Genomic DNA, 20,523 nt, shown 5'->3' on the forward strand with positions numbered 1-20,523 from the left:
GCTAAAGGTAGGTCTTTCCTCTGAAACACTCCTGATGGTAAGGTTTGCAATTCACTGGAGTGACTCTGTTTAAAAAAAAAAAAAAAAAAAGAACCAGGAGAAATGTTCAATTTCATTAATATTCAAAGAAATACAAATTAAAACAAAGTGCCATTTTTAACCTCAAAATAGCAAGAACTTTTTTAAAATGACAATAATACATTCTGGTGAAATTTATATGAGGGAAAAAACCACTCTCATTCACTGTTGGTTTAGGGCGTAAATTGACATGCCTTTCTAAAAACTCAATTAGCTTTGGCCAGGCGCGGTAGCTCACGCCTGTAATCCTAGCTCTCTGGGAGGCCAAGGCGGGCGGATTGTTTGAGCTCAGGAGTTCGAGACTAGCCTGAACAAGAGCGAGACCCTGTCTCTACTAAAAATAGAAAGAAATTAATTGGACAACTAAAAATATATAGAAAAAATTAGCTGACCATGGTGGCGCGTGCCTGCAGTCCCAGCTACTCGGGAGGCTGAGGCAGGAGGATCACTTGAGCCCAGTAGTTTGAGGTTGCTGTGAGCTAGCCTGATCACCACGGCATTCTAGCCCGGGCAACAGAATGAGACTCTGTCTCAAAAAAAAAAAAAAAAAAACTTAATTAGTTTAATTAGCAACAGATAATGAGTCATTAAATGCTCACACTTTTTGATGTAGTAATACACTTCCAGGAATCTTAAAGGGACAACCCAAAATGAGGATAAAATTTATGCACAAAAATGTCCATTATAGAGATACGGATAATAGCAAAAACTTTGAAGTAAACTAAATAACTTTTTTTTTTTTTTTGAGACAGAGTCTCACTCTGTTGCCTAGGCTAGAGTGCCATGGCGTCAGCCTAGCTCACAGCAACCTCAAACTCCTGGGCTCAAGTGATCCTTCTGCCTCAGCCTCCCGAGTAGCTGGGACTACAGGCATGCGCCACCATGCCCGGCTAATTTTTTCTATATATTTTTAGTTGGCCGATTAATTTCTTTCTAATTTTAGTAGAGGCGGGGTCTCGCTCTTGCTCAGGCTGGTCTCAAACACCTGAACTCAAACAATCCGCCCGCCTAGGACTCCCAGAGTGCTAGGATTACAGGCGTGAGCTACCACACCCAGCCAGAAGTAAACTAAATAACTTTATATAAATGATTTGGAATGGCTTAATTAATTTATCATATAGAATGAGTAACATGATGTCATTAAAAATTCTTACAAATAATTTTTAAATTATATAGAAATGCCTATGATATAAAGTTACATGACAAAATTCAAAATTGTATCCATGTAGCATGACATTTAAAAGTTTTATAATACACACACACTCATAAAATTTCTATTAACCTGTTTGTTTTACACTATCATGAGAAAATAGCTGGCTCTTTTCACTGAATTTGGAGGGTGTATGTGGGGTAGTCTGACCTAAAATATAGGCTATGCAGCACAAAAACAATTCACTGTTTGTATGTCAAAGAATTACACAGTCATTCTCCAGCAGGGGTTTAGGCATCATCTGAGATAAAACCATTCCACACTTGAGTAAATGTAGATAGCATCTTCAAAGGAAGCAACAGCAGGAATTTATTTAATAGTCATTGCTGATTCCCCTGAGCAACATAGGATGAGCCAGCAAAATATATGTGCATGAATGTATATGGATGTGCACACACATTTAAAAGGCTAGAAGAAAATATCCTAAAATATTAGCAGTGATTTTTCTAAGTAGAGATATTCTGGAACTGCATTAATATGGGAGACACTAGACACATGGGGCTATTTATATTAAATTAAGTAAAATTTCAAATTCCCTCCTTCAGTTGCACTAGTCACATTTCAAGAGCTCAATAGCCACAGTAGCTAATAGCTACCATATTCAACAGTGCAGATCTAGAACCTTTCCATCATCAAATGAAGTTTTTTGGTCAGTGCCATTCTAGAAGACTTTTTATGTTCTTTATACATTTTCCAAATGTATTACAATATGCATTGTACTAGATACCTCTTATAAACAGAAAAAATAAACACTATGAGAAAAGAAAATGAGGTTAACAAAGGAAACACTCACACTAGAGGTGCAGAGGACACATCTCTAGAGAACACTGAAAAAATAACACCCTGTGGGGAAACGCAAGTGGTCACAGGCACTCAGGGAAGAACAGAAGAGGCTAAAAAGAGACATGGGAATAACAAACATTCCGAGGAAAGAAAGGACACAGAAATTCCAACATCAGGGGTGGGGAAGGAGGCAATTAGAGCAAGAAGTCACAGGTTCTTATCTCTCCCCACTCACCAGCCATTACAGCTGCTGACCGCTGAGCTGGCTCAAAAGGACATTTCCCCCGGCCACTCTCAAGTCTTTCAACCTGCTGGAAACTGGACACATCCTACAGACCAGAAGAGGGCAATTGGTTTAGGAGTCATGAGGAAGGTTGACTGTGAGAATTACAAAGATGGTCACATAAAGGAAAAGGCCAATTCCCATTCATCTTCCATCCCCCCACTACCAACCCCATCTTCCCAATTAGCTATTCCTGATACCCACACCCATTCCTGCATTTCCCATCTCTGCTATCCCTTTTGTTTTATCAGTTTATCCCTCTTTCCTTAATTCTCCTAGTATCCAATACCTACATGCCCTGATGAAGGAACACCCAGGATAGCCCTAGAAGACCCTAAGTGGCTAAAGGTAGGTCTTTCCTCTGAAACACTCCTGAATGGTAAGGTTTGCAATTCACTGGAGTATGTGCCACAGGACAAGGAGGACCAGGGAAGAAAGCAGGCCTCCTGAGGGCTGAAGCCCTTAGGAAGGGCAAAGAAAAGTGGAGGCTGATAGAGGACCATCTGAAGCCCAGGGGCCTAGATAGCAAAGGGCCATCCTCTCCCTACTCCCACCCCAGGGATGAAAGACAGGGCCAGAGCCATACACCCAAGTTGGGAGAGAGAATCTGCAAAGTTGATGAAGAATGACCTGAAGCTCAAGACAAAATTTAGGGGTTTGATAGGTAAGTACCTTCCTCATCCAGAGACTCCAGAGGGAATGACCTGGGTTAGGAATGAGAGGTGTAAGAGCTCCACCAGGGCCAGCAAGAAGTTACCTTAGTCTAGCAGCCAGCACTAAGAGAGGCTTCAAGATAACATCTAAAAATGGAAATCAAGGATGATTTCAACCTAGGACTGAGAGGAAAGTTAACCATGGCTGGCTGGGAATCAAAATTATGGTATGCAAATGCCAGGCATGATATCTCTAGTTCACAAATTGGGGTGGATATACAGTGTTGCTGGAGCCTAATTACTTTCATGGTAGTTGAAGTAGAAACATAGATATATATTCCTGAACATAAGTATACTACTGGCCCATTCTGACTGCTCTACATGGCAAACAGGTTTTATTTTACTGAGAGAGTCTTGAAGAAGGCCTGTTAAAACTGCATGTGATCTGAGGTCCCCCAGAGGAGATGCTGGGTCAAAAGAGTATACTGGAATGAAGACCCCACAGAGGCACAGCATTTCACCTGTGTGGCAGTGGAGCATCCTCACCTGAGGAGAAAGACGGTAGTTTGGTGAGAGAGTTCCGAGACATGCAGGTGCTCCAAAGACACGGTTAATACCTACTGTGCTTCCCTTCCTGCTGCACCTAAACTATAGCAGTAACTTCCTTTTCTCCACATTATCTAGCCCCACCCCCAAGTTATTCTAATACCCACCCCAGATCAGTCTTGCAAAGGGTCAAAAATGTACTAATACATTTCTGAGCAAGAGAACGATAAAATGGCCCACCATTGCCTGCAGTACAAACTCTTTAGCCCAACCTACTGATTTTCTACTACTTCTCAAAATGATCTTTTTTCTATAACAGATCACCTGTTAATTAATTAATAGAAAATAAATTATGTTTTCTATGCCTAAAACTACTGCCTTATATTTCACCAAAGACTAAAAGGATGAGCTTTGTCTCAGTTCTCATTCTCTATAATCTTCAAGCACCATTTGATATTTTTGACTCACTCCCTTCCTTGAAATATTCTATTCCTTGACTCTCTTGAAACTCTACCCTACTGGAGTCCCTCCTCCTATCTGTTATTTCTCTATTTTCTTCTTCTTTCTAGCTCCTACATGTGTATCCTAAGGATCTATCCTTGGTCCTTTGCACAAATCCTTCAAAGATTTCATTCATTCTTACATCTCCAGCCAGACATTCTATGCAAATTATTCCCCAAACTCTCTGAGTCTGATCTTTTCCAAACTCTGGGCATTTGACTGCTGGACTTCTCAGAGATTGCCTGTCTGCCCCTAAAACTCAGCATGTCAAAACTTGTCCTTTTCCAGTTTCCCCCAATAGTACCATCGTGTCATCCAGCTTCCTTGACTCTGAAAAAGGAAGCTTCATATTAACTAGATAGGTTTACTGTACAGTCAAAATGACATTTAACTGGGGTCTGAAAGAGGCAAGACCACTCCACTACACTCTCTATCTGAATGTTGAGATTCTTCATTGTATCGCCATGGTGTCCAGTCAACAGAATCTCTCAAAATCAGCTGGGGTGAAGGAAAGTCCCTCCTGCTGAAAGCCAGGGCTGGATCGGAAGGCTGTGGGAGCTGTGGGATTGGAACAGGTCCTTTGGCCTTGTCCAAGAAGGGTACAAGGCATGTAAAGGACCTTTCCCAGGTGGTTAAGAAAAAAGAAAAGAAAGATGCTATCTGTTACATAAAACACATCAAATGCCACAAGAAACTGAAGCCAGATAAGGTCTCCTGGGCTGCAGGTAGGATTAGGGGGACAGGATAGTGGACCAGAGCCAGACAGACCCAGGTGTAAGTTGTGGCTCTGCCTCTCCTACCTATATCATCTTAAACATAGCACCTAATTTCTCTGAACTTCAGTTCCCTTACTTGCAAAATGGAAATAAATAATACCTAAATGTCACGATGGTGATGAGAATTAAACTCAATCATAAATGTAAAGTACCTAATGCCAAGCCTGCATCAGAGTAGATAATTGAATGGTTGTCATTGTTCTTGTCGTTGTTATTGTTGTTAGAAGTCTAACATTTTTCTCTGTTAACTCCTGGAGTTCCTTCAACAAAACAAATTAAAATATTTTCTTACAGTGTCTAATGAGCTGTCACTGAAGGACAGCACTCCACATGGTTGGAGCTTGTGGATCCAGTGCTTGAACTTCCTTTTTTTGTAAGAACTTTCTCCACATCAACTCTGAACAAGTTGCTGTGTCTGGATCAAAGCTCTCAGATAATGGTTTATACAGTCTCAAAGTCAACAGTTTAGGACATGAGAGGCTCAGCAAGGATAAAGAAGAACTTGATCAAGTGGACTCAGGGTGCTGGGAAGAAGGATAATACAGGTAAAGGCAGAAGAGAACCATCCAAAAGTCTACAGAGCAGACTCAGGATATGGCTTGAAGGGTTAAAAGAGCTGACCTCTTTGGAGCTATGTCCCATATTCTCCTACAAACAAGCCTTGACCAACGAAGGATCCCTTATTTCATAAGCCTATTAGATAGGAGGGTTCAGAGAAAGAGCTGAACTGGTGGGAGTGCAGGTCACAGACCCCTGACTTCACTCTTCATTGCTGTTGTTGAAGAATAGATAGGCGTCAAAGTCACACCAGTCCTGACAGGTATGTCTAAAATATTTTCTGTCTAGCTACCTTATCTAATGACTATTAGGGTCACATCTCTGAGACAAGGAAGAAAGGAAGGCCCTAGGAGACTAACTTGGAATGATCACACTGTCTATAAGCCAAGGCTCTGGTATTCATACCCATGGAATCCCTGAGCCTGCGTAGACTGGAAAAGGACAAATATGGCAGTAGCAGCACCACCACTACCTTGTGAGCTTTGTGAGAACTACAGGGAACCTAAGCTCTAAACATTACCTGATGGGATACAGAGATTTTCCACACCACCCTGAACATGGAGACCTTCCCAGGACGAGGGAGCTAGCTGGACATTGGTAGGAAGCTTATCATCCACATTATGGAAAGGACTCAACAATCGTCCAACTAACCCCAAGGGCAGCCCAGAGGGACTGACTGAATCAATCAGTTGTCACATCCTAAGCCAGAGATACGAGAATATTCTGTAACAAAGAGGGGTTTGGAGATACACATTGACTAGATCCAGGTGGCAAGGATTCTGAGTCATGATCTACCATTAAGGATCAGTCAAGAAAGGGGGTCACTGTACTTCCTCCTACTGCTGCACAGGCAGAAGGAAAGCTACTTGTGAGACGTGTGAGACTTTTGACTCACCCTAGGGCCTTGTCACAAATGTATGCTGCTAGAGGACCAGTGCTAATTACTATATAACTAATGGAAAAAGCTAAGAGTTCTAAAATAGTCACCAGTCCCAGAGACTCATGTGTCCCTGACCAGCCTAGATGTGATTAGGGGAATACATGTCCAAAACCCTGCCTGGGTTTGAGGGCAGTGATGCCCAGGCCTTCAGCAGTAATGAACAGGATTTAGAAGAAAATGTGGTTGACAGAGTACCCACTCTGAAGGCAAGATCCAGAGTATGGGAAAGCAAGTATTACATTAGTGGACTGACATAAGAAACCATGAGAGAGGAATCACAGCCCACACAGAATGAGGCTGGCAGTGGAGGTGGGGGAAGGTGATGAGAGACAGTCACATGTTTTGTGAGGAAGAAATAGCCATGAACTGCATTGATTAAAAAATGGCCCCAGGCTGCCTGGACAAAGCATGCACAGGGCAAGGGAAGCATGAATTACTGGTTTCTGAAGTCTCTCCTGGGTTTGTCCTCTCCCCTGTCCAATCAGCATCCCTAACTTCCTTAACTGTCTTTCTTTACACTTTGTATACCTCACCCTCTACAGACAACCTCCCTCTCCCTCCCTCAGTGGCAGACAAAGGCTCCACCCTAATGAGGACAGACTTTACTCCCAATGCTTATCATGCACAACACTTGCCTTAACCATGCCCCATCCTCATAGTCACACTCATAGAAAACCCTACCCATCCTCCCACCAACACCCCCAAGTAATTCACACTGGTGCAGGCTCCCTTTCCCTCTCCTTCCACCCCCATCACTCACAATAACCCCGCACTTCGGATCAAAAGCGAAGGTGCCACAAGTGAGGAGGTGAGAAGCATTGGCAATGAGGAGAATCTGGACGAAATTGTGACATTCATCCTGGGGATCAGAGATGGTTAGAGGGAATCAGTAGTAGTAGGTATGAGGAAGGATGAGGTAGTGTCAGGACAGTTAGGTGCAACTCTGGCATCGGAGATGATGGTTGATGGCATGAGGTTAGAGTCCCTGCCTGGACCTATTGGGATGGGAGTACTACAGGAAACTGACACAGAGTCAGGGGTGGGCCAAGGTCTCAACTGACACTCAAAACAGGGCCCAGTTTGACACCTACCTCTTTCTTGCCTTTCTTCCTACAGCTCTGTCTGTGAGCCTCAGGAACCATCCAGTCGATCTGAGAAAGGAGGAGTGGCCATTTCACCCAGATTCTCCCCCAAACTCCTTCAATGTCAGGGAAGATGAGACAGTTCCACAACCTCCACCAATCTGGCAACTTCACAGGCCCCCCTAGAGCACTGTTTTTCAAACTAGAGGTCCCCACCCATTAATGAATAATGATATCACAATTGATTAATTGTGAAATCATACCATTATTTTTAATGAAATATATCAAAATGTATCATATTTAGAGAGTAGATATTGTTCAAGAAAGGTTTCTTTCAGTACACAATTGTATACTGGGCCATGATACACAGTACAGGTGGAGTATCCCTAATCCAAAATGCTTGGGACCAGATTTCAGATTTTTTGGACTGTGGAATATTTGCAGAATACCAATGGGTTGAGCATCTCTAATTCAAAAATCCAAAACCTGAAATGCTCCAGTGAGCACTTCTGTGAGTATCATTTTGATGCTCAAAAACTTTCGGATTTTGCCAGGCACGGTGGCTCACGCCTGTAATCCTAGCACTCTGGGAGGCCGAGGCGGGTGGATTGTTTGAGCTCAGGAGTTCGAGACCAGCCTGAGCAAGAGCGAGACCCCATCTCTACTAAAATTAGAAAGAAATTAATTGGACAACTAAAAATATATAGAAAAAATTAGCCGGGCATGGTGGCACATGCCTGTAGGCCCAGCTACTTGGGAGGCTGAGGTAGTAGGATTGCTTGAGCCCAGGAGTCTGAGGTTGCTGTGAGCTAGGCTGACGCCACAGCACTCACTCTAGCCAGGGCAACAGAGTGAGACTCTGTCTCAAAAAAAAAAAAAAAAAACTTTCGGATTTTGAAGCATTTCAGATTTTCAGATTAGGGATACTCAATCTGTACAGTTCTTACCAATGGGTAGTCAAAAAAGTTTAAAGCCTATTTCCCTAGAACATTGTAATTCTAATGATCCCACTGCCCACTAAAACCAGGTCACTACGGCCTCTTCACTATCATCATGAACCTCCCTCATAGCCTCCCCCATCACCATGACCCTCAACCACCCTCAGCTGAGACAATGAAGTGGACCATCTCCCCGTCCATTTCCCCCAATTCACTCCCTCATACCACCCCCACGGTTACATCTTTAGTTATTATAACCCTCTCCCTGCCCATTAAACCATAGATCTGATCACATTCTATGGGGTCTGGGGTTCTCCTACTCTCATCTCTCACCTTGCGGGGTCTCTCCCCTGAGAAGGGCAGGGATAAAGCGAAGATTGTGTCCCGGGCGCCAACATAAAGTGTGTGGGAAGCAGGATCCACAAGGAGAACAGAGTAATTGTATGTCTGAGGGACAGCGAACCGGGTGAGATAGGAGTCAGCCTCTGGCAGGAAGAGAGGGGTAGGTAGAGGAGAGTGGTATCAGCCATCACTTCATAAGTGTTGAGTCCACAGGGCAAAACCAAAGGGGCCAATTTTTGTTTTCTTCCAAGTACCATTTATTTAGCAGCCATTAGGGGAAAAAACATAACCTTGTCAGGTCAACTATCTACACCTCCCCAGAGACATATAACTGATGAGACCAGAATATTTAACACACAATCAAGTATTCTTTTTCTAGAAAAATAGAACACTTTATTAAAATAACAGCATAAATATTAAGTCTGTAATTTCTATTCCTAGCAATGTAATACATAATTTGAAAATACCTATAGAAGGTACAAGTACTTTCCTCTTCCAAATTTCTTTTAAAAAAAAAAATCAAACTTAAATAGCAACTTCTTTTTACTTAGACAGGAAATGTTTCACTCTTTTCACCAACACATTAGAAGTCTATCTCCTAGGCTGGGGATGGTGGTAAACTTCAGCAATCCTAGCACTTTGGGAGGCCAGGGCAGGAGGACTGCTTGAGGCCAGGAGTTTGAAACCAGCCTGGACAACATAGTGAGACCCCATCACAAATTAAACAAACAAACAAGAAGTCTATTTCCTCTGTCTCCCACCACCCTTTGACTTCCCCCTGCCCCATTCCACCCAAGAGGTAGAGAGTGTAGTGGTATGTGTTCTGAAAATGACCCAGCCTGAGTTTAAATGTGGCTCTTCAACTTACCAGTTGTATGATCCTGAGTATGTTATTTGCCCTCTTTAAGCATTACTTTCCTCATCTGTAAACACCACCAGCCAGGGTGATTGGGAGAATTGAGAAAACATGTGGAAGCACCTGGCACACACTACATTTTTCACAAATAGTTCCTTTCCTCCTTCCTTAGGCATGTGTTCTGTTTGGGCCAAATCTATTGAACTTCATATCAGCATTCAAAACTCTTATCTATTTAAAAATCATAACAAATAAGTTAGAATGAATTTACCTTCTTAGCTCAACTCTGGCTCCGGGGACCCTACTCCTGTACCGACACAGCTCTGCTCTACCTGCTTCATCTGCTCAGGTACGTTCAAGATGCTAGAATGGCCACCAGCCCATTCATTCCTAGATGTGGGGATGTGAGCCCCACCCACCCCATCCTCATCTCCGTGCTGTATCCTGCCTGCCCTCTCAAGCTTAGTATAAGCCCTGGATCACCCAACCTCCCTTCATATCCCCTACTCTGGCTTCACCTTGTTTGCCATCGAGACCTCTCTGGATGTCTGAACATCAGCTCAGCCTTGCGACCTCAACTCACTTTGTGGCTACTGCTCTGGCACAGACCAAAACCCCAGGCTCTGACCATAAGTTTGCTTCCTGGATTCATGGCATCCCTATGTCACTGGTCTGAGTTTAAACTCTAAATTACTATTACCCAGTTGTGACTTTTTCCCTACAGGTTGTACTCTTGGCTTCACTGGTTCTGTCAGCCCAAGGTGCCAACAGTCAATGAACACTGAGAAGAAAACAAGATTGATGGCCATGCTCATGCCCACCTCAGCAGAGAATCTCTAAAATGTGAATCACTTTAATGATCACTTTTAACCTTGTGGCATCCCCTAGCTTCTTCTACATTTCTTCAAGGGATCATGTCCCTTTGAAGCCTCCTTTTGTCTTTCTGAAGACTTTAAAAATCACTTAAGCAGAACTTTAAATCAATTCGTTGAATGGCTTATCAACATTCAATGTAAGGAATGGGCAGAGGGAGCAGGGAACATTGAGGAAGTTAGGAGAGTTAAGGTGGATATGATAATGGAAAGACAGAAACTGGTGTCATAGATGTGCCTGGGAAGAGGCGTTAGAGCAGGGCGAGAGCCTTGGATGCTGGGGGGCGGGGGGAGGGATAGATGATAGGGAAATGAGTTTGAGAAGATGGAAATGTTGAGCTGGGGACGCTGAAGGATGCGTGACGGCAGTAGAAGGTAAGACCAATGGGTTTGGTTTAAGAGCAGAATAGGCTTCAAACTGGAATGATGGACACAGGTGTATGTTCAGGGAAATAGGAGGGATAAAAGAAGAGGGAACTTCGAAATGGACGACCTCGGGCAACTCTCGTTTCCTCTCTGGGCCTCAGTGTCAGAGTCTGCACGGTGAGGGACTCAACTCTCTTGCAGTTCTGGGAATAAGGGCCCGCTGGAGCAGGCTGGGCGTGTCGCGGGAGCCGAGGAGCCAGGCCCCCGCCGGGGATGCGGCGAGGCAAGCATGGGGGTCTCGCCCGGGTCCCTGTGGGGCGTGGGCGGCGCGGAACGCCAAGCTCTGCGCTGAGGGGCCCCAGGTCCAGTCGCCGGGTTAGGGGGGCTGGTGGGTGTGCGTGCAGAGGGCTGAGGATGAGGGCGCCCGCGCCTTACCGGAGATGGGAAGCGAAGTTCTGGGCACCGAGCGGGGGACGCGGCCAAACACCGGGCCGTTCAGCACCGTCAGCAGCAGCAACTGGAAGAGTGAGGCTAGAGGCGGCCCGGGACCCGGGCGGGGCCGCGCGGCAAAGGCCAGCATTTTTAGTTCCTCCTGGCCGCGGGTGGGGCGCACCCTGCAGCCTCGGCTGAGGGCCACAGCGCCGCCGGCCTCCGCCCCGCTCCGGTTCGCTCCGCCGGGCTCGGCCTACAGCTGAGGGAAGAAACACAACCTGGCTCCGCCCCCTCATGAAGGGACCAATGGCAGAGCCTCTTTCTTCCTACAGCCAATCGAGACTGAGTAGAGGCGGGGCTGAGGGGAGAGACGCCTAACCCAGGCTGAGGCGGAGCTAGACCCAGGTGTAGGTAGGACTTCTACCTCGGAAGTAGGGGAAGGTGTCGCTCCAGGATCTCGAGCGACGAGTTTGCTCCGGCTGCTCCAAAAACTCAAATACCTAGATCTGTACTAAAAGCGTAAATATATGGGGAAATGGGTACACGCACCAAGTTTCTCAAAATTACTACTTTGCAAGCATTTAATGAAGGCTCCCTATGTGTTGGGCAAGCACACAGAGAGAGAGAGAGAGAGAGAGGCGATGATACAAAAAAATACTAAAAATCACGGTCCTTGCATTTAGGGAGCTCCCAATGTAATGGGGATCCCAAATGTAAACAAATAACTGCAAATAGATAATTGCAATACAAAGTGATGCATGTTTGCTATAAAAACGTGCAATATGTGTGGGATGGGATAGGTTTTGCCTTAGAGACTCAGAAAGGTTTCACAGAAGTGACATTTGAACTGAGTCTTCAAGGATTTGCAGGCCTTTGGGGGCGAGGAACAAACACTGCCTATGGATATATCCACTTGGATATCCTTCTAACAAGGCAAACGCAGGTCCTGAACATTAACTCGCCATCTCTCACACCCGAACCCTGGCTCCTTCTTCAGTCACATAATCTTCTAACTCATAGCCTTGCAGGTATTCCTTGCCTTCTCCTCTTTCATCCCCCATTGTATTAGTTATCTAGGCTGCATAACAAATGTAACAAGTTAACCTCAGAATTTAGTGGCTTAACACAGTAAACATTTATTATCTCTCACAGTTTCTCTGTGTCAGAAATTCAGGAGTAGCTTAATCTGGGTGGGCTGGCTCCCTGTCTGTCATGAGGTTACAGTCCAGATATGGTATGGAGCAGCAGTCATGTGAAGGCTTGACTGGGGCTGGAGGACCCACTGCAAAGGTGGCTTACTTCCATGCCTGGCAAATTGGTAGTGACTGTTGGCAGCAAGTCTAGGTTATTCTCCACATGGATTTCTCCATGAGCCTGCTTGAAAGTCCTCACATGAGGTGGCTTCCTCAGAGCAAGTCATCCAAAAGAGCAAGGCAAAAGCCATGCCATTTTTTATGACCTAGCCTCAGAGGTAACATAAATCACCCTGCCATATTCTGTTGGTCACACAAGCCAGCCCTGAAGCACTGTGGAAGGGGACTACACAGGTGGAATTTGAAGATTTCAGTGGGCCATCCTGGAGGTTGGCTGCCACACCCATATGTAAGCAGTCACTATGTCCTGATAATTCTGACTCATAAATAACTTAAATCCATCCTTTTCTTTCCACTACCATCATAGTTCAGGACTTTATCATCAGTCACCCAGACTGTACAATAGTTTTGTTAAAAAAAACAAAACCCTCTCTCCAATGCCTCCCCTTCCAGATTGCCATCAGGGTGACTTTTTTAAAGTGCAAGTACCGATTTATTCATTCAGGAGCCTATTTCATTCATTCATTCAGGCCCTATTCATTCAGGGCCTATTAGGTGCCAGGAATTTTGCTAAATACTAGACATAATAATATGATTAAGACACAGTCTCTGAATTCAAATTGCTTACTCTAGAGAGAAAATCAGACATTTGAGATTAATACTTCAAATCTTCTCTCTGAAACCTTCTCTCTAACTCCAATCTCAACACGATGGGACTCGCCTCTGGGTTTCTTCCTCTGACACTGACATTTTCCTCTCCTAAGCTGCTCCTCAAGAATAGAGGGTAGACTTTAGTCCCATCTCTGAACATGGTTTAGATATTGGCTTTTTTTGTCTTTTGATTTTTTCAGAAATCTTTTTTCAAATTTTTTGACAGCAACATAAAAAAGAGTTTCACTGGCCGGGCGCAGTGGCTCACGCCTGTAATCATAGCTCTCTGGGAGGCCGAGGCGGGTGGACTGTTTGAGCTCAGGAGTTCAAAACCAGCCTGAGCAAGAACGAGACCACTTCTCTACTAAAAATACAAAGAAATTAATTGGACAACTAAAAATACATAGAAAAAAATATTAGCCGGGCATGGTGGCGCGTGCCTGTAGTCCCAGCTACTCGGGAGGCTGAGGCAGAAGGATTGCTTGAGCCCAGGAAGATCGGAAGTTCGAGACCAGCCTGAGCAAGAGCGAGACCCCGTCTCTACTAAAAATAGAAAGAAATTAATTGGACAACTAAAAATACATAGAAAAAAATATTAGCCGGGCATGGTGGCGCGTGCCTGTAGTCCCAGCTACTCGGGAGGCTGAGGCAGAAGGATTGCTTGAGCCCAGGAGTTTGAGGTTGCTGTGAGCTAGGATGACGCCACGGCACTCTAGCCTGGGCAACACAGTGAGACTCTGTCTCAAAAAAAAAAAAAAAAGAGTTTCACTTTATATCACAACTTATTCACACTTAAGTACATGCATTCATAATATATTAGTGAGATAAATTTTTTACAAATTCATACTTACACCATATTTACCTTTACCTTTATTTATAAACCTTGATATTTTTTCTACTGTGTTGCATTTTATTCTACTCCATTTTTTAAAATGCTGGTTGCAACCCACTAAAATGATTTTACTACCTATAAATGAGTTGAGATCTCCACTTTGAAAAAAATCACTGTTCTAGGCAGTCTCATTCATACTAGTTTAATTAATAATGATTTCCTAAATATACATTTCCAGGCCATATTTCTTTTTTCAGGTTCTGACACATACGTCCAACCGCCTTTTGGACATTTCCACTCAATGTGACCACAGGCACCTCGATTTCAACTTGTCCAAAACTGAATTGTCATCCTCATCCCCACACCAGCCTGAGTAACTGGATGGGTGGTAGAACTAATGTTCCCTGTCTCTGTATATAGCTCCACTGTCTTTCCAGCTGTCCAAACCAGAGACTTCACATTCATTATTCAATAAATATTCATTGAATATCTACCATATTCTGGGCCGTGTCATTCAGGATCCCTCCTAATCGATACAATCAATCACAAAGATCTGCTAATTTTAACTCCTAGCTATCTCTACCCACATATCTGTATCCCCCCTACAAACACCCTAATTCAAGCCACTATCTTCTCTTGCCTGGACTGCTTCCTACCCCAGTCTTGCCCCTATGCCCAGCCACCACCACCCCAACTTTAGCCCCAATCCATTCCCTTTAGGGTAGGTAGAAAGTTCTCTCCAGTACACAAATCAGACTGTGTCACTCCTCTGCTTAAACACTTCAGTCCAGCTTCCCCACGCCACCCCAACTCTGCAGTGGTATGAAATCCAAAATCCTTTAAATAGTCCACAAGAGCTTACATGTTCTGGCCCTTTGCCTATCTCTCCTGCTTCATCTTTACCACTCCTCTTCCACATACTATACTCTAGCCTGGTTCAGTTTCTTCATTTCCTCAGAATTCCCTCTGCATGGAATGCTCTCCATGCCCCTTACTTGGCTAACTCCTATTTACTTCTGTTGATTCAGCTCAGAATGAAAATCTCTTTCTCCAGGAAGTTCTCTCCAGTTCTCAAATTCTGTGCCTTTCCCATGTGTTCCCATAACCTTGTGTTTCCCCTGCTGTAGCACATATCATACCACATTGTCATTGCCTAATACTGGTCTGTCCACCATAGACTAAGCCCCCCAAGAGGACAAAGATGATTGTATTCTCAGAGCCTAGAACAATGACTGGCATTTAGGAAGTCAGTAAATATTTGGTGAGTGTTTGTTTAATACCGTTATTAGTGCTATTACATTGTTTAAATATTCAGGTGTTAATCTAGGTCCTCCAAGAAGCAGGCACCAGAGATAAGATTAAGTGCATAATGATTTTATTAAAGAAAACACCTGTGAGAGAAAATGGGGAAGGGGGCCATGAAAAGCTAAGAAAGCAGTCACGCTGTGATGTAAGACTGACCCCAAGTGAAGAAGAAAGGGATGTAAGCATCCTAGACTGTAAAAGTTCAGAAAAGCTGTTGAGCGATCATCGAACCAAAGTTGCCCATTAGAGGAGTCCTGTGTCTCCCAAAAAGGAAACGTGAACAGTTCTTAAGCCAAAGAATGACATGAGCAAAATATGTTTACAAGGATAATCCTAACATCAGTGGAAAGGATAACTGGAGATTAGAGACAGGAAAACTAACTTGGACTATATGGGAAAGAAGAGCTGTTCAGAAGCTACCCTTTAAATTGAAACACAGCAACACTATTGGACATGAGATTACAGTGTTTAAAAAGAGCACTTGAGTTAAATATTTCTGTTTTTATTCTGAGGAACAGTTGAGAGGAGCAAAATTTAGTGGGACCAGAACACACACAAGTGACACTTTTCCTGTTGAAACATCTAGTCTGTCCTGAGCCACTCATTGGAACACTGCCCCACACCTGCATCTCAAATAATGAACTGAGAGGGAAAAAACGAATGATAAAGAGTGAAATAGGAGAAACTGCTTGTCCATTTCTGGCTTGGTACTAGCATTACCTTTTCCTCTCCTTTGAGCTGATGTGTAGAATTCCTATTCAACCAGAGGTGAAAATCCAGCCCAACCAGCACTCCTACCCCATCTGGAGTTTGTGAAAGTGACTGCAGGAATAAATCTCAAGTAAGTGAGAATGAGTGGAGAGAGACAGACCCTCTTGAAATGCAGAAGTTTGAAAAGACTTAAAAGAACTTTCTGAGGGTAGACCAAACTCTAACTTACATGAGAGCAGGGACCATTGTGTATCCACGTACCCCAGTCCTAGCACAGTGCATGGCACATAGTGTGCCCACCACAAACGTTTATTGAATAAAATAGTGACTGGCTGAAGGAGTAAATGATTGATGTGGAAGAAAAGAGTTGAAACCAAGAACGCTGGGGGCGCTACTAGAATGTTTCATGGAGGAAAGGGGTAGCTAACAAGGAAGTGCCAGGTTTAGCACAGTATTTCCAACAGATATCCAAAATTCTACCTAAGAACCAAAGAAGGGCTGTCCCCAGGGCGTCTGGGGACTTGGAGATCGTGTCCGAGGCGTAACCTGAGGTGAACCCTGAGGCGCCCCTAGCCCAGCAGCACGCGCGGTGAGCCTGAGGGGGCGCCTTCGGCCGCGCAAGGGCACGCCGGGAGCCGGGAGAGCCAGGTAACCGAGTCCCTGCCTTCCCAAGGACCGGGTCGTCCGAGCTTCCCACGCCTCGAGACAGAAGGGGCTGAGGGCCTCGGGGAAGGGCAGCCCGAGTGGCGGGCAGCGCCTCGCAGGCTGGGCTTGGGTCGAGTTCGGGCCGCCCTCAGGCGGCGTTGGCGGCGCGGGCCGGGCAGGTGCCAGGGCAGGACTGACTGACTGAGATCGGCCAGAGGCTCAGCTCCCCGGGGGGCCCGAGCCACCTCCGCACACGTTTCCAAGGGGCCAGGCTTTCACCGGGCCTGGGCCCTGAGCCCCTGGGCCTGAGCGCCGCCCATCCGCCAGGGATGGTAGGCGCCCGGCCGCGGGCCCACGAGACTTCGTAGGGGCACGAGAATGTTTTAATTTCTTTTAAAGTCAGAAGAAAACAATGAACCCTTAAGATTGAAGAAAACGTTTTAATTTTTATCTCACATCAGGAGAAAAAATGAAATTTTTACGACCCATGAAAATCTATTAATTTTTTTTTATGAGGGAAAGGGCGCACCAAGGCAAAAGTGCTTAGAGCCCATGAAATTTTTAATGGGGTCCTGCCGGAGGGAGAACCACTGAGTCATTTATCACACGACAGAGTGTCCTAAGGGCTATCTATAAAAGCATAGCACAGGCGCTTGAATGAGGGCGCGTAAAGGGGCCTTAACCTGTTAGGCTGAGACCCGAAGGAGGAGTAGGGTAGAGGGCGATGCTCGGATGAGAACATCCTGCAGAGGGCGCCGCTGCGAGTGGCCGAAGGCGTTGGTCGATCTGAGAGACGCGGAGGGGAGGGCAGGGCCTGAGGTGGAGACCGAGCGGAAGACACCGGCAGAACTTTGGGGTCAGGGTGAGGTGTTTGGATTTCGTTCCACGTGTAATTGGAAATGGTTGGAGGGTTTTTAGTACAGGAGTAACTTGGTTTTTGGTGGTTTAAGGCCCAGTTCCAGCTTTAACCAGTTTGCTGGCGGAAACTATTCTAAGTGAGTTTTCTTGACAGAAGTGGAGAATACAGGGTCTGAAGTAAAGTCGAATCCTGTTTAGTAGTGTGCCTGCACACAAGGGATGCATTAATGGATCGTGCCTTCGACCTCATTTACAGTCTTCCAATTGCACATTAGTGTGGGATCTAAAATAACTGCAAGTGGAAACCCCTCAAAGAGATCTTAATAATCAGTGGGAAAAATTATTAATAAAATTATTCTGTGACTTCTGGAAATTGTTGTCAAAACAGTAAAAACAGCCGGGCGCGGTGGCTCACGCCTGTAATCCTAGCACTCTGGGAGGCCGAGGCGGGTGGATTGTTTGAGCTCAGGAGTTCGAGACTAGCCTGAGCAAGAGCAAAACCCCGTCTCTACTAAAAATAGAAAGAAATTATCTGGGCAACTAAAAATATATAGAAAAATTAGCCGAGCATGGTGGTGCATGCCTGTAGTCCCAGCTACTCGGGAGGCTGAGGCAGGAGGATCGCTTGAGCCCAGGAGTTTGAGGTTACTGTGAGCTAGGCTGACGCCACGGCACTCTAGCCAGGGCAACAAAGTGAGACTCTATCTAAAAAAAAAAAAAAAAAAAAACCAGTAAATACTCTCTTATTGTCTGTTATAAGTGTATAGGGAAACATAAAACAGTGAAGCTATTTATTTCATACACTAATTTAAAACATTAGAAACATTGAAAGCTAAAGTGGTTTGTTTATAAACATTTTACCAGGAATAGTTTGAACAGTGCCTGTGCTTGCTTTTTTCCCCATAGTAAAACTTATGCTTAGAGCAAACATCTTTTGTATGCCTTAGCAAATTGTTATTCTCCTTTTCAAGTTTCTGTCAGTTTCCAACATTTTGTCTTTTGTACCTTCAATTTTATACATTATCTCTGAAGGTTTCTTTAATAATGAAGTTTTTTGCCAGTGGCACTTTCTCTGGAGCATCTTCATTTTTTTTTTTGTCACAGCGACTTTCCTTATGTTAATAAGTTTGCCTTCACTAAGTTCTTCTGGCTGCTTATCTAGAGTCTATGAAATGGCTGCCGCATCAACATTCACAAGGTCAGCTGTTTCTTCTTTAATTCCATTGATGTTCAATTCAAATTTCACTTTCAACATTATCACTTTTCATTTCCTTGCTGCATTTTCATTTTTGTTGGCTAATTCCCTCTTTCAGTTATTCATTTTTGTAAAATGTCGCATGGGTTTATCACTAGGAAACAAGAAAGTAACACAACTTTACACTTTTCTGTCTGTGCTTAAACTGAATAACATCTGCAGTGACCAGTCACTGACAAACTTTGAAAGGGGTGGCATAGTTGATCACTCATCATGATGTGCATCTATTATTTACATAGTGATTTGTGAACTGAAGAGCTAGATATGATTTGTACTTTATGTAATTACTTATGGTTAATATTCTGTGGTAACCAAAATTTGAACTGTGTTGTTGGAGAGTTGCTGTTAATTAAACTATAGTAACTGAAATCTGTATATACTGGACCCATGCAAAGTGAGGACTGCTTATATTCTAAAATGACAATGTTTTCAGATGTGAGGGAAGATGGACAAGGGGAGTAGAAGTTCATTATACAAATAAGGCCTTTGGGTACCTGTGAATCTGTATGTCAGCCTCAGATTCAGCATTCCATGTAAAAAAATAGGCCCCATGCACTGAATTTAAGAGTACAGATATTTACAGTATGTGATTTCTTGGTATATACATTAGTCATTGATTTGGATTTATGGTTCTACAGATGACCATATTCATTCGTTTATTTTTTTTCAGCTGTACTCAGCACATAATTGGAACTCAATAAAAAAAAATGTTGAATGGGCCAGGTGCTGGGGCTCACAGCTGTAATATCAACACTTTGGGATGCTCAGGCGGGAAGACTGCTTGAAGCCAGGAGTTCAAGACCAGCCTGAGCAACATAGTGAGACCCCATCTCTAAAAGAAAAAAATTTTTTTTTTAATTAGCCAGGCGTGGTAGCCCATACCTGTAGTCCTAGCTACTAGCAAGGCTGAGGCAGGAAGATAAATGGAGCCCAGGAGTTCAAGGTTATGGTGAGCTATAATCACACCATTGCACTATAGCCTGGGTGACAAAGCAACACCCTGTCTCAAAAAGAAAAAAATGTTGAATGAACAAATGCTGACTTCTACCATTGAAAAGGGGAAGTTTGAAGGAAGTAACTTCACCGATTCATTTTGAAAAATACATCTATCTATGTATTCTTAGGTCATTTTTAAAGATTCTAAATTTCAACATGTTTCTGAAAATTATAATTATCTTTCTCTTGGTCACAGGGGAAATCAAAGAAGCTTTTATTTTCTCTGCATTCTTTAGCTAAAAACCAATTATATAGAATCATATAAGTTCCCAGAGCTAGGGATATATATTTATCTTTTATCTATCCTTTTGACATGTTTTCTTTTATGATTGTCATAATAGTGTTTTTGAAATATTTGTATAATTAAATATAACATATATGGAGGAAATGTCATAAAACATGAACATACAGTTTAATAATTATAAAGTGAACACCCATGGTAACCACAATAAAGATCAAGAAATAGACCAGGTGTGGGGCCTCACACCTGTAATCCTGTACTCTGGGAGGCCAAGGCAGGAGGATCACTTGAGCTCAGGAGTTCAAGACCAGCCTAAGCAAGAGCGAGACCCCGTCTCTACTAAAAATAGAAAGAAATTAATTGGACAACTAAAAATATATAGAAAAAAAAAAAAAGAGCGAGACCCTGTCAGCCTGGCTAGAGTGCAGTGGTGTCATCACAGCTTACTCAACCTCCACCTCTGGGCTCAAGTGATCCTGCCTCAGCCTCCCAAGTAGCTG

General features: G+C 43.9%; 1 protein-coding gene across 2 annotated transcripts in view; it reads right to left on the bottom strand.

The window, feature by feature from the left end:
- The window catches only part of SEMA4F (sema domain, immunoglobulin domain (Ig), transmembrane domain (TM) and short cytoplasmic domain, (semaphorin) 4F), a 28,774-nt gene extending 17,383 nt beyond the window's left edge, over positions 1–11,391 (bottom strand). The window contains exons 1-5 of one of the 2 annotated variants that reach the window (XM_012658211.1): positions 11,220–11,391; positions 8,682–8,833; positions 7,420–7,479; positions 7,089–7,187; positions 2,307–2,400 (exon numbers count right to left, since the gene is read on the bottom strand). In XM_012658211.1, coding sequence (XP_012513665.1) covers positions 2,307–2,400; positions 7,089–7,187; positions 7,420–7,479; positions 8,682–8,833; positions 11,220–11,364 — 550 coding nt within the window. In that variant the 5' untranslated portion in view covers positions 11,365–11,391. The remainder of the gene's footprint in view (positions 1–2,306; positions 2,401–7,088; positions 7,188–7,419; positions 7,480–8,681; positions 8,834–11,219) is intronic. The other variant, XM_012658212.1, reaches the window with a different exon arrangement.
- Between the last annotated feature and the right edge of the window lie 9,132 nt (positions 11,392–20,523).

The sequence above is a fragment of the Propithecus coquereli genome, unplaced genomic scaffold (assembly GCF_000956105.1).
Source record: "Propithecus coquereli isolate 6110/MARCELLA unplaced genomic scaffold, Pcoq_1.0 Scaffold578, whole genome shotgun sequence".
NCBI classification, from domain to species: Eukaryota; Metazoa; Chordata; class Mammalia; order Primates; family Indriidae; genus Propithecus; species Propithecus coquereli.